The sequence below is a fragment of the Argiope bruennichi genome, chromosome 6 (assembly GCF_947563725.1).
Source record: "Argiope bruennichi chromosome 6, qqArgBrue1.1, whole genome shotgun sequence".
NCBI classification, from domain to species: Eukaryota; Metazoa; Arthropoda; class Arachnida; order Araneae; family Araneidae; genus Argiope; species Argiope bruennichi.
Genome location: NC_079156.1, coordinates 34,741,189 through 34,754,400, shown reverse-complemented (window position 1 = coordinate 34,754,400; position 13,212 = coordinate 34,741,189). Strand labels below are relative to the sequence as shown.

General features: G+C 31.1%; 1 protein-coding gene across 3 annotated transcripts in view; it reads left to right on the top strand.

Moving 5' to 3' along the window:
* The window catches only part of LOC129972865 (calcitonin gene-related peptide type 1 receptor-like), a 275,995-nt gene that overhangs the window by 255,160 nt on the left and 7,623 nt on the right, over nt 1-13,212 (top strand). For 2 of the 3 annotated variants that reach the window (XM_056087165.1, XM_056087164.1), the window contains exon 13: nt 900-941. In XM_056087165.1, the coding sequence (XP_055943140.1) occupies nt 900-941 (42 nt within the window). Of the gene's footprint in view, nt 1-899; nt 942-12,119; nt 12,239-13,212 lie in introns of all 3 variants that reach the window. The other variant, XM_056087166.1, reaches the window with a different exon arrangement.

Sequence of the window (13,212 nt, the reverse complement as noted above, 5' to 3'; positions counted from 1 at the left end):
AAATTACGGTCTGTGGATGAATGAATGAAATATAAGAATGTAGTAAGCCCCGTGAAAAGGACTATGACGCATCTGTAGTTAAGGCCTATTGTTGGCCCCCGATGGCGCAACTGAAACAATAGTTGCTAAAAATCGGCTTAAATTTGCCGGCTTCGTCAACCCGTTTGTTTATGACACCATAATCAACAACAACAGCAAAATTAAGAGTGAAATTTTATTCCATGTAGATTAAAGACATATTCATTTATATAAACAGCTGAAGTGTTTTTGAGATTTTCTGTCATATTCTATAACAACCGCGGTGTCCTGGTTATAAGGTTTTAGCATGGAACTGGAGGGCCAGCTCAGGTTCGCTCCTTGGTATCTGACAGCGTTTAAAAATTGCAAAGTCCGTACCCAAATAGCGCGTGTGTTCATATATTAATTTTTCTAGGTAGCATTCAAAAAATAAAATTTAATATACCTTTGGAATTAAAATGTTATAATAATTTGAAAAAAAAAATTCAAGTATACAAAAATTATGAGACAATAGAAAGAATATAATAATCTTTACATAATTAATGTATTTATTAATAAGCATTATAATCTAATAATTATCTCTCAAGAAAAGTAATCCATGAAAGAAAATCAACAACTGAAAATATGAGTTTTCTTATTTAAAATGCATGCTATATATAAAAACTCAACAGATTTTCTACATAAAAAACGAAAAATCAAAGTTAAAGTTCATGTTGCTGGTGGATAAAATAAATATAATCGATATTTTGTTTCTTTTTAATCCAATTGTCATAATAAAATGCAAGTTATAAAAACATTTGCAATCGAAATATCTTCTTTGAGCGTTATTAACTGTCCTTTGGATGCTATGTTTACTAAAGTTCATCTTTTTTTTATTTCAGGGTCTGCTGGTTTCTTTAATATTTTGCTATCTGAACGGTGAGGTAAGTAAATATCTTGCTCACTGTTTTCTCAACCTGTAAACGTGTGAATGCAATAAAATTCACATAACGATAAAGTTTTTTTCCCAAATATTCAAACTTTATTTAATATCAAAACTACATAAGACGAGACATTGACAAACCTCTGTGGCGGATTGTGATGCGCGAGGATAGAACCTGGGACCTTGTGGTTCGCAATCCAGTAACATGTTCACGATATAAAAGCAATTGCTCGGGTAGCGTAGTTGTTCACCTCTGATATCATAGAATAGATTCGATCGTATAAATCGCCAGTGTATGCATAAATGGATGGACAGAAACCCTTGTTGGAAAAATGTTGTTAAAACCGTCATTTCCGTTCAGTGAAAATTTGAAATGCATTGACACGCCATTAATATGCAGGAATAGATTCGGTCGTAATAGGTGCTGATGGGTGCACAGATTGATGGAGAGAAAATCTGTTTTGGAAAAATGCCAGTTAGAACCGTCATTTCTGTTCAGTGAAGATTTGAAAGATGTGCGTTTAATGTGATGCATGACATGTGGGATTCCATTAAAAAACAACAGGCGAATCATGAAAGAGTGGGTATTTTTTATGTTTTTGCTTGCGTTAATTCTTTTTTAAAGGCGAAGAAAGGATTTAATTATAAAAGAATGTAGCAATTTTTTTTTCAAGATTGGAGATGAAACAATTCTGTGAGACTATTAAATATAACTTAAGTTATGCTTGTGGGTGTCAAAAAACAAAACCTTGGATATAACTTATTTTAATGATTTTTTGATCGCAAAACTTTCCAGTATTTGCCTAGGAAGTCTAGATTTTGGACAAAAAATTTTTCCATCCAAGTGTGCGATGTCGGTTTGAATTAAGAATGTTCTGCATGAGTATGCATGCTGTTTGATGTAATTATATTAAAGTTATGCAATATAACGTTTGTAGTTTTACTTAGGTATGAATATCTGTCAGCCAAAATATATGATTTAGAAACAGAAATCATATACTTTTAATTATAGGACATGATACATTGATATTAAAGATAGATATTTTTTGTGTTTTTGAAAATATGCACTTACATCGTATATATTAATAAAAAAAAGAATTGAATTAATACATTTTTCTTTCTATCAGAATTTAAATAAACCTGTTCGAATAATTTGCTTGTATAAATAGCTTGGCATTTTCAGAGAATCTTTCTTATTATTTTTTGGTCTATGAATAGTTTGTAGCATTTCTAACTAGATTTATTGCATGAATGTTTTGGATGTTGGATGCTTTTCTTGAAATTGATGTAGATGAAAGAATTTCTACTTCTACTTATTTAATTTTTAGACTTGTTATATTTGTGGCTTTGTTCATTTATTTATTTAAATGACAAGATTTTTTTAAAGAAAAAAGAATCCTAATATTATTAATTTATTTTTATATTTTCTGTGGAAATATAAAAACAGACGTAGTAGTTGAAGAAAGAGTATCCGAGATCATACGTTTTAAGAAAGTAGCATTCACTGAACATCAAAAATTTAAATATGCAATTTGTTACCCACATTATTGAAAAAAAATTTGTTGGACCATTATATTTTCATATTTATAAGAGTTCTGCATCAAATAAAGGTAAAAATTTATCAGACACTATAAAACTTTAGCCTTATAAGGTTAGATGGATACTCAATTTTATTGTATCAAGTATAGGTTGATACTGATACTCGATTGTACCTAATACAGCTGATAACCGATTTCTTTTCCCTATTGAATAAAACTGGTAGGTATAAGTTCTCGGATTTGTGTTAAAATTGGTAACAGATATTGGAAAATTTCGATTCTTGAAAAGAGGTATTGACTATAAGATGGCGGTCGTGAGTTTTATCGTGTTTGACAGACTAGTAAGAAGAGGGGAAAAAAGAACTAAGCTTATACATTTAGTATAGGAAAATAGTTGTTGTACCTATACTAAACGTCTAATGTTGAAAATATTTGGAATTTCAATAGTATGTGCACATCGTTAAATGGGGTAAAGAGCAGTAATGATTGTGGAGGGAATATATATAGTTAAAAGAGAACATCACTCATGCTCATAGCACCGCCTATGTATATAATTAAAAGAGAGCATCACTCATGCTGATTACACCGCCTATGTATATAGTTAAAAGAGAACATCACTCCTGCTCATAACACCGCCTATGTATATAGTTAAAAGAGAACATCACTCCTGCTCATAACACCGCCTATGTATATAGTTAAAAGAGAACATCACTCCTGCTCATAACACCGCCTATGTATATAGTTAAAAGAGAACATCACTCCTGCTCATAACACCGCCTATGTATATAGTTAAAAGAGAACATCACTCCTGCTCATAACACCGCCTATGTATATAGTTAAAAGAGAACATCACTCCTGCTCATAACACCGCCTATGTATATAGTTAAAAGAAAACATCACTCATGCTCATAACACTGCCTATGTGTATAGTTAAAAAAGAACATCACTCATGCCACCTATGTAAAACAGCAAATACTGCCATCCACCCTAAACCCATATATTAAATACTACAATGAAGAAAAGCGTTTTTATCTGATGTATATTTTCAGTTTTTATCAGTATTATATAGTTGTCTCTTACTACCCTATTCGAGTTGAATTGTTGCTCAATAATTTTAATTTCAATATATAAGCACATGAAACTTAAACACTTTTTCTAATAGAGTGTAGCTCGAAAAATATCAATTAGAGAATAACCAATCTGAAAACTGCTATTTTTAAAAATTTTAATATGATTATCTTTAATGATTCCCTCTTCGATTCGCACTCTGCTCCATATGCATTATCCACTGTTTCGCTTCGGATCATGTCCTGGAAAATCTTTCATCACCTGCGTCACCAAATTTTATTTCTTTTAGAGTCGACTCGACTACATTAAATAAAAATAAATATGAATGATATCTCGCTCGCATGCAGGAGATCCAAACCTGCCACACCGAAAACCTCTTGAGAATCGCTCGGTTTGTATGCGTGGCAATTGCTTTGGTAAAGAAATCGAGATTTTCAAAAAGTCAATTTTTTTTCAACGCGAAATAGCTTTCTACCTCTCCATTCACATAAATTAATTCATAGGGACATTAGTACAATAATGTTGCTTCATGGTTTAATATTTTAACAAGCTTATATATAGATTTTAATTTGGTAAAGTTAATACTAAGCTTTTAATATTTGAATAAAGCAATACATTAGAGTTTGCAACAATATTATCGCAATCTAAAAAAATATTTTTAGTAGAAATATTTTTGTACTCAATATGCGTGTCCATTTAAATTCATTCTGGCACACGATAACACACAATTTATTCAACCTTGTTTGAGTTCAACAAGTTAAAATTCATACTGTTGTTAATGGAAGTGTAGCACTTTGTGCACATTTAAGGAAATTTCGAAATAAAATTCTATTAGCACAGCTTTCGTAATTATTTTCATGTGCAGACAAATCAAATAAAGAATTTGTGAAAATCTTGTTATTTTGAAATGCTATAAATTATGTGCCGCATGCATACTGTATTTTAATTAGTGGATTTCAAGTGTCACATTCAAGTCTATAATTGTTTTTAATATACTCTTTGCAATAACTATAATTGTAATACTAATAATTAATTAATGATGCAATAATTTCAGTGAAAAATTGCTTCCTTAAATAATTTAATACCTGGAAAACTGAGCTTTGCTCGGCATTTTTTTTTTGGGGGGGGGGGGTTATAAAATCGTGTTTTTTGGAAAAAAATGCTTAAATAAGAATCACATACTAATATCATACGAATATTTTTCAATCTGACCTAGTCATTTAAGTAAAAGAAAATCAAGGATACACTTAGTTTAGCCTGTTATTCGAGACAATCTGCTATATTACAATATTCATTTTACAGTTTCTCTATCCCTACTTTATTTTTGAACTTGCACTCAGTTTTATCATGGTAAAATCGGGTCCAAGAGGGCGCTATATGACATTTTCAACATGAGAGAAGATATAAAAAAGGATCTAACAGTTTGTAATAATTTTTTTTGTATAAAATGCCATTGCTTTAAGGAAAGACACCTTCATAGATAAACTTAAAAAGCAAAATCTTATCTTAAATTTGATCCAAATCTTTAGAGCCGTTTCCGAGATACGCAAAATAAATAAATTTATATATAACAATAATTACTCGTTTAAAGTTATAAGATTTTAAAGTTTTTATGTTCTATGCTCTATTCTTTCGTAATTCCTTAGCCATTTCTCATGTGGGCTGGGGGTAAGGTCTCAGCTTAGAAACCGGAGGGTTTCAGGTTCGTGACCCGATTCCACCGAAAAATCGGAGTGTAAGGGGGTCTGTTGCACGTTAAATCTGTCACGACCAAACTCCTCCCGCTGGCGTGGTGTGGTGTGGTGTGGAGAGGGGGGTGTCAGTTCAGGTGTCGTCCTCGTCATCTGACCACGGTTCAAAATGACAAGGTCCGTCCCAAAATAGCCCTAGTGTTGCTTTAAACGGGATGTTAATATAACTAAACTAAACTAGCCATTTCTCATATCTATCTTTCAGAAATCAAATTGTAAGAAAAATATATACGGATATATATATTCATTTGCCCGTTATATGAAGAGGTATCAATAAATATTGAAATTAATTTTGTACACAATAATGAAAAATGTAATCTATGACAACATGAAATGTAAATTTTTGCCAATGTATTAGTTTTGAGTGAAACTGCCATTCAGATTGAGGCATTTGTATCATATTTAATCGATTTGAAAACTCTGGTTCTTTGAACGATTCAATTGGGAATTTTTGAAGTGCCTATCATTCTAATTTGAGGGCTTGGTAATCTCAAATTTTCATCTATGCCGACCCATGAAGATGTTTCTCAACACTCAGAAGTGACTTTGAGGACGCCTTCGAACGGACTGACGTCATTTTATAAGACCGGAGTTTTCAAACTAATCTAGCACTGAAATAAATGCCTGAAATTAAATGAAAGTTAGGCCGAACAGTAATAAATTGAAAGTACTTTCATTTCTGCTTCATATTGCCATGCATTGCATTTGTTAATACTGCTCACAGAATTATATGCTTCACTAATTCTTCTTTCTTTCGACACAGAATATCCCCGAATTTGGAATCTCTAGGATTCCCTGTCGATTGAAAGAATATACGTGGGAGTATTTATTAAGAAAAATATGCTTTACTAATTGGAACTCCATCGTGTATACATTCTAAAACTTAGTTTTTATTTTGCTTCGTATCAAAAATATTCTTATTACTTTCTTTTCTCTCTTTCCAACATGCCTAAAAGTTTCATCATTTTAATTTAATAAAATGTCAGTAGCTGTTTTATCTTCCCGAAGGCACTATTACAAACAAAGCAATGACAAAAATACAAAAATATAGAAGAGTAGAACTTCATCCATAAATATAATCTTTTGCCCGATAAACATTTTAATCTGTTCTTTTTTAATCAACTCTTAGAAAAAGCGAAGCCTATTTCCATGTTTACTCTCATTTTCTCTCGTAACACCTTTCGCAATTACGGAAATGAGAAGTAAATCTTATCAAGAAAGTTTAAAAAAAAAGAGTAAGAAACCTCTTAAGACGCTCTTTCTAAATTAGTGAAAATTGCTTCTTTTCTTTAAGAAGGATTCGAGTTTCAGCTTTCTTAAAGAAGAATGGACGGAATTTTTATTTCTGTGGCTTGCGAAAACCAGTTTAATTAAAAGAAAACCATCAGAGTCAAATCCGTTTCATCACACTTTCGTTTTTATTTCTACGAACCTGTTATTTTTGTTGTGGAATGAAATAACATTTTGGGGTAGCTTTCTTTTTAATAATAACAAGCTTTATTTGTAATCGAAAGGATCTTTTTTTTTTTTTTTTTTTTTTTTTCGTTTCAGAATTTAAGACATCGTTATTATGTTTTCAGAAAAAGTATCATTTCATTCAAGTGAAAATCACAATTGTGAAAGCGATGAAAATATCGTAATGTCTTTTTCTGTACTTTTAAATTTCCGACGCTTTTAACATTTTACATCTTTATTTTTTTAATTTATCAAGGTTCTTATATCGAATTTCCCACGATTTTAATTTTTTTTTCATTTCAAGAATTTTGAAAACGATTTTGTTTCTATAATTTATTTTTTACGAGAATGTTTAACAATCTTATTTTAAAACGAGAAATAAAATCTAATATTTTCTAATAAAAAAATAATAATAGTTGAAGTTCCCCTTTCAGTGTGGAAATTAAACCCATTGGCTCTATTGTGGAAATTATACTTCAGAAATTATTGTGTGCTACTTATTATTTCAAAGACATTCAATTTTTCGCACTGTTATTGCTTTCAGATGTTTTTCATTTTGACAATCCAAGCCTTTTACATTAATCGATGTTTTCAGTCAAGTTTTAGAAATTTATCGAATTGTGATTCAATAAATGTTTCGTAGAATTTTTACAACCAAACACTATTTTAACCACTGAATTTTAAATAGTTCCGTTCGCAATAATTCGAAATTTCTTAATTGTGATTCAGCATATATCAGTTCTATCAAGGGATATTTTGAAAATTATATTTACTCAGATTTCTATATCCTCAGAATAAAAATAATAAAAAAAAATATTTGACTTCCAAAATTTTACAAAGTTTATTGAGTTTATAAAATTGTTTTTATACAATGCAATTGGATTTAAAGAAAAAACATTTTATTACTTGAAAATAACATTTTATTAATACTTAACCTAGGCTGTACATTCAACATACAAAAAGTCCGCATATTCTGGGGATATTTGGTATAATTAGATTTCCAATCTGAGAGTCTTCGATTTTGAAGTCGGCTTATTATTGATATATAACCACAATCTTCATGCCCATTTTTAAACAATAATTCGAGATTTAATTCTTCAGTCATCACAATGCATTACCAAAATAAAACTTTTATGCAATTAACTATCAGTAAAGCTTAAAAAAATTAAATTAGTTTTAAGACTCAGAATATTTTATAACAAAATTTCTCTAGCACTCAAAAGAGCGATAAGACTTAAATCACTCTTCCTCTTTTTTTTATAATACTGTACATATTTACACTATCGAAATGTTAAAAATTTCGCAATAATTCTTAAGAATTGTTTGCAACAGCTTGACATTTTCTCGAATATATTTTTAAAGAAAAACGCCTTTAGATTATTAAAAATCTAAGATTATCGCCTTAAGATTATTAAAAAACTAATCTAATTAGAATTATCATGAATGTATAAAAAATAAAAGTGTAAGCCAGTTTTAATTCAATGAGATGTAAAGTGTTTACTTGTTTCTGTTGTAAGCATTTTTTGTTGCACTTTGCATTTTTTTTTGTTTGCCCATTTTCAATTTACATATCTTTTTAATCTCCAAATTACTGATTTTTGGCAGCGTCATAGAATGATTTTCAGCCAAGATATCGACAACAGCTATTGACATGACACGTTTTTTCAGTGAATCAAAAGCTGAAAAAAAAAATATTCTAGATTTCGAAAAAAAAATCAAGTAGTTTTCTCAATGTTCTTCCGTTGATGTTTCTTGAAGTAAGAAATAGAATATGCATTAAATATTCATAATAACATTTATAAAATACATATTTGCTATAAAAGGTTCACAGTTATGTTGAATTTTCGAAGAATTCACATAGTGAATTCGATGGAAGAGCATAATTACGCACTGTTTAGGGAACTGTAGTCGGGATTATATTCGTACTAAAACTTAAATAAATTGTTTTACTTAATGATTGATATTTGATTTTGCTGATATGTTCGGCTATTTTTAAGATTTGTCAAGACACCAAGGTTAAAAACTTACAGCTACATACGTTGTATCCTTACATTATCCAATTTTATCTTACATAATCGTTATCATATCGAATAATTCTATTAAACTTTCTATTTGTCAATCTGTTAATTCTTTTAACAATAGAAATTCAAAGAAAAAATTACTAATATTACCTTTAAATCACGACTTTTTATTTTATTTCAGTTTCGTGCTTTCATTTTTCAATACTTGGCTGAATTTTTAAAGTTCACCGCAGTTAACTCAATTTATTTTATAAAATTGAACAAGTTATCGAAGAAAAAAATTATACAGCTAAAGGGCGTCAAAAGTTTTAATAAACCTCTCATTATTGGATTACAATATTTAAATCAGTTATTGAAAATTATGGTCTTAAATAATAAAGTTTTTTTTTGTTTTGTTTTTTTGCTGATATGGTGTTTTCTGATATGGTTTGCTGGTATGTTTTGCTGATATGGTGTTTTCTACATAAATGCTTTTTTTAAATATCTTTCTAAAGACATAATTTTTGAGGTATATATTAACCCTTTCTAGGGTCGTGGGAAGTATGCTTCCCACCAAATATATCAATCTTTGTATGAATTTATGTAGATTGGCATAAGTTCTGACTAATTTTTTTTAGAAAGACAGAAACTTAGATGCTTTAGTTCTTTATTTTACACAAAGTGATGTGTCTTGATTTGATACATAATTATTAATTAACCAAATTAATTAATTAATAAAATTAAATTTATCTAATAAGCTAAATGAATCCCTTTTCTTATTCTAATTTCAAGCCTAAAAATATTTTAACATAATGTGACTAGAAAAAAATGACCGTTTAAAGGGTTAATAGATCATTGTAGCCAATTTTATTTTCTGGATATTTTCTCCCAATCTTGTGGAGCAGCTGTTTCTTGCATCTTGAGGTGATTAGAAATCAGCAACTCTATTACCTAAAATGCTTTATATGTCTTTTGGGGGATACAATGGTAATAGCAGTCGACTTTTGTGGAAAAGGAAGTTGTGATTCGATTTGAAATTTTGAAGCCCATCGTCGCTTAAGCAAGTCACGTACTTAAAGAGATTATTCTGCAGCTGCATTTACTGTTCATTAGCAATATTTGCTGTTTTATCAGAAATATAACCCTTGGGGGGCACCTCGTAATGGGGATGAGATGCTTTCGGCATGGTGGTTGGATCTCGCCACCCTGTAGGGTACACTAATAGGTGAGGGATCTGACTCCTCCCTTCGATGACGGGACGTATTTCGTTCGGGGAGGGTTGTACCGTGGCAGGTGATGGCCCTTAGGACTCAACCACAGTTCCCGCCAATGTTGCTGTTGCGGCGGTCCGGTCATTCAGTTTTTATAGTTTAAATCCGTGTGCCTTCGTGGCGGGTTGGAAAGATAGATGGCTGACTTATCATAAATCTATTTTTCGTTATGTTACTTTACATTGTTATCATCCCTCTATTTTCAGTCTGTGTGCCAAAATGTAACTGAAAAAGAGATTTTGTTTCTTTGTATTGTCTCAGATAATCATATGCTACTTTCTATAAAGCGTGAGCAGTGTAGCAAACCTCTTGAAAGATAAAACATGGCGTTGCAGGTATAAAAACTAACATAGATAACTTCACACAGTTTTTACTGAAACATTATCGCCCTTAACTTTATAAGCTGATGTTACCAAAATGGGGAGTTCACGTATAAGTTTTTCTCACCATTATAATTAAAATGTTGTTTTCTATTTTTTTTTTACGCATGAGTTATAATCTTCGACTGCCATTTTCAATTCTAAAAGCAAAAATCAATTATAATTTTGGGAAATGTTTTTGGACATTTAGATTATGTATTAGTGTCAATGTTTCTGAACAATAGTTATTGTCAACAAGATTCTAAATGGCTGATGACCTTACACTATTAACACAAGATATTATAGATGTATCTATGCTTTCTTTCGGCCTATTTTAAATACCGGTCAACATCGCGAAGATATGGTAACAATGGTGTTAGGCATTTGTGCTCATAGAGTATAGCCTTGCTATTTGGCAAGGTATTGGTATCGGATATGGATTCATTGAGACGAAGCATTCAACTTATATCATTTATCGTTTAATTTTCTCTTTGTGTTTCGTTTTGGAAATTCCTTTGACAACATAGACGAAGTTGTATATACTCTATATTTCAAAATTTTAATACCGTTATTCCATCTCAAATTAGCAATACTTCTTTTCAGAAATGTACAAAGTTGTCAAAATTAAATTTCTCCAACTCAGAAGAACATGCAAAGAATTGTATGAGTCATAGTGACATAAAATTTGGACAACAAACCCTCGAGATGATGCATTCGAGATTTATTGGTGCAAGAAATAACTGCAAGGTGGCGCTGCAGTGCGAGAAATGATATACTCCATAATGTCGTGTCTCAGATGTGACAAAGTTGCTGGTTGCTCTCTGTAGATCGATGGTGACTCAGAAAGCTACATGCAACTTTGTCAAAAAGACAATTTGTTCGTGGAATCACTGAGTATTTATAGAGTTCCGTTGGGGAACACACCGTTTTGCGAAGATCATGGAACGCACATAGAAGCTGTGTAGAACATTTTATTGCCCTGTATCGCCATCTATCGGCCACTTCTTTTATTAATTATTTTTCAATAAGTCTCGAGCACATGATCGGGAGAGTCCGTGGCTTGAATTTGATACAATTATGACATATCAATGCTGAAATCGAATGGGCTAATTTCTATTAATTATTAATGGAGAGACATTATGTGCAGGGACAATTGATAAGAAACATTGCAGGTAAGATTAAATCCTTTTTATTAGTGGCCGTGGACATAGAGAAAACACAAGCACTAGAACATAAAAATACAAGTCCTTCATCTTACACATTCAAAAAGCGTCTGCGTCATGAGATTTGCATTGCCATAAAAGATGTCGCCCCTAGTAAGAGCAGTATACAGCAGATACGATGGGTAAATGGAATAATATTGAAATTACCCCAACAATTTCCATAATCCTGTGTGTTAAAAAAAAAATCATTCTCATATTAAGTTGCATTGAATAAGAGCACTATCCAGAATTAAATAAATATCCAAAAGAATTACAACTGTAAAGAATAATTTTATAAGCCAATCTTTTGTTTCTTCTCTAAAGTCTTTATTAGATATTTGCTTGCAACGTTTATTTAGTCTTATAAAATACGAAAGCTACCACTGTAAAATCTCTAACCGATTTTCGGAAGTACTACATTGAGGGGGAATGCATTGCCTGATATGTGCTGTGTGTGTGTTGCACGTGCTTCTTTTTTATTTGATTTTGAACCTTATTTTGCTTTCGCTTTTCTTTCCCTTGGTGTGCGGCTCAGATCCAGGGACTCATCATGCGGTCTTTCCATACTCTGCGGTTGCAAAGAAGGCTAACAGCATCTTCCGACTGGAGGCGCTCCACGCGATCCGAGACGCTCACCAACAAGAAAATAAACTGGTAAAAAGAATCAGATAGAGTAGATTAGAACCGCTAAGTGGAAGAAAAAGGAAAAAAAAAAATATTTAAAAAATTAATTAGAAATGGCATATGAGTATAAACACTTGTATCATGCATTTTGTGACATCCCTATTAATATAAGATATTTTACGATATTCCCACGATGCTATTCGAGATATTGAAGCCGGCCAGTGTCTGGAAGATATTGTAACAATGTGTTTCGCATTTTGTGCTAATAAGGATTATTCAATACGATGAAGGAAATGTACTGTATCATCACGCCTCCTTAAATAACATCCGATTAATACTGTCTTATATTTTAAAAATAATTTACACTGATGAATAAGTCTTTGTTTTAATCACTAATAATTGAAACATAAATTTTATAATTTCATGGAGCACTTTCCATCGCCATAAGACGCGCAGAAAAATTTATTACACAATTTATCACTTATATAATCCCTATAATTACAAAATGCTCAATAATATCGTTCCGATATCTTCACAAAATTGGTCGGTGTTCAGAATACCGAACAACTTGGTGGAGATGTCGTACAATATCTTGTGCTAATAGGGGTCTCTTGTACATACTACATACTTTTAAATTGCGCAATCACTTATTACAAAAAAAGCAAAGGTAACAACTAAAATCAAAACTTTCCTTATTAATATACAAATATTATGATTTTTAATTTAGATTCTTCCACTTAGCAGCTCACGGAGAAAGTACTTTGAATAATTTTTAAAATTTTCTTTCCTTAGTTTTATGCATTTTAGTGTTTGGATTTTTTTTAATGCTTTTTAATCTCATATCCTTTGCATGGCTTTCATATCCTTAAATAACTTTCGAAACTGCATCTCTTCTTATTCTCTATCTATATGTACTGCATGTTCATTCTGTTATTGCTACATATTTATATTTAATATAGGTATATGTATTTGTCTGATATGACATTGTTTTTATACTGCAAAAG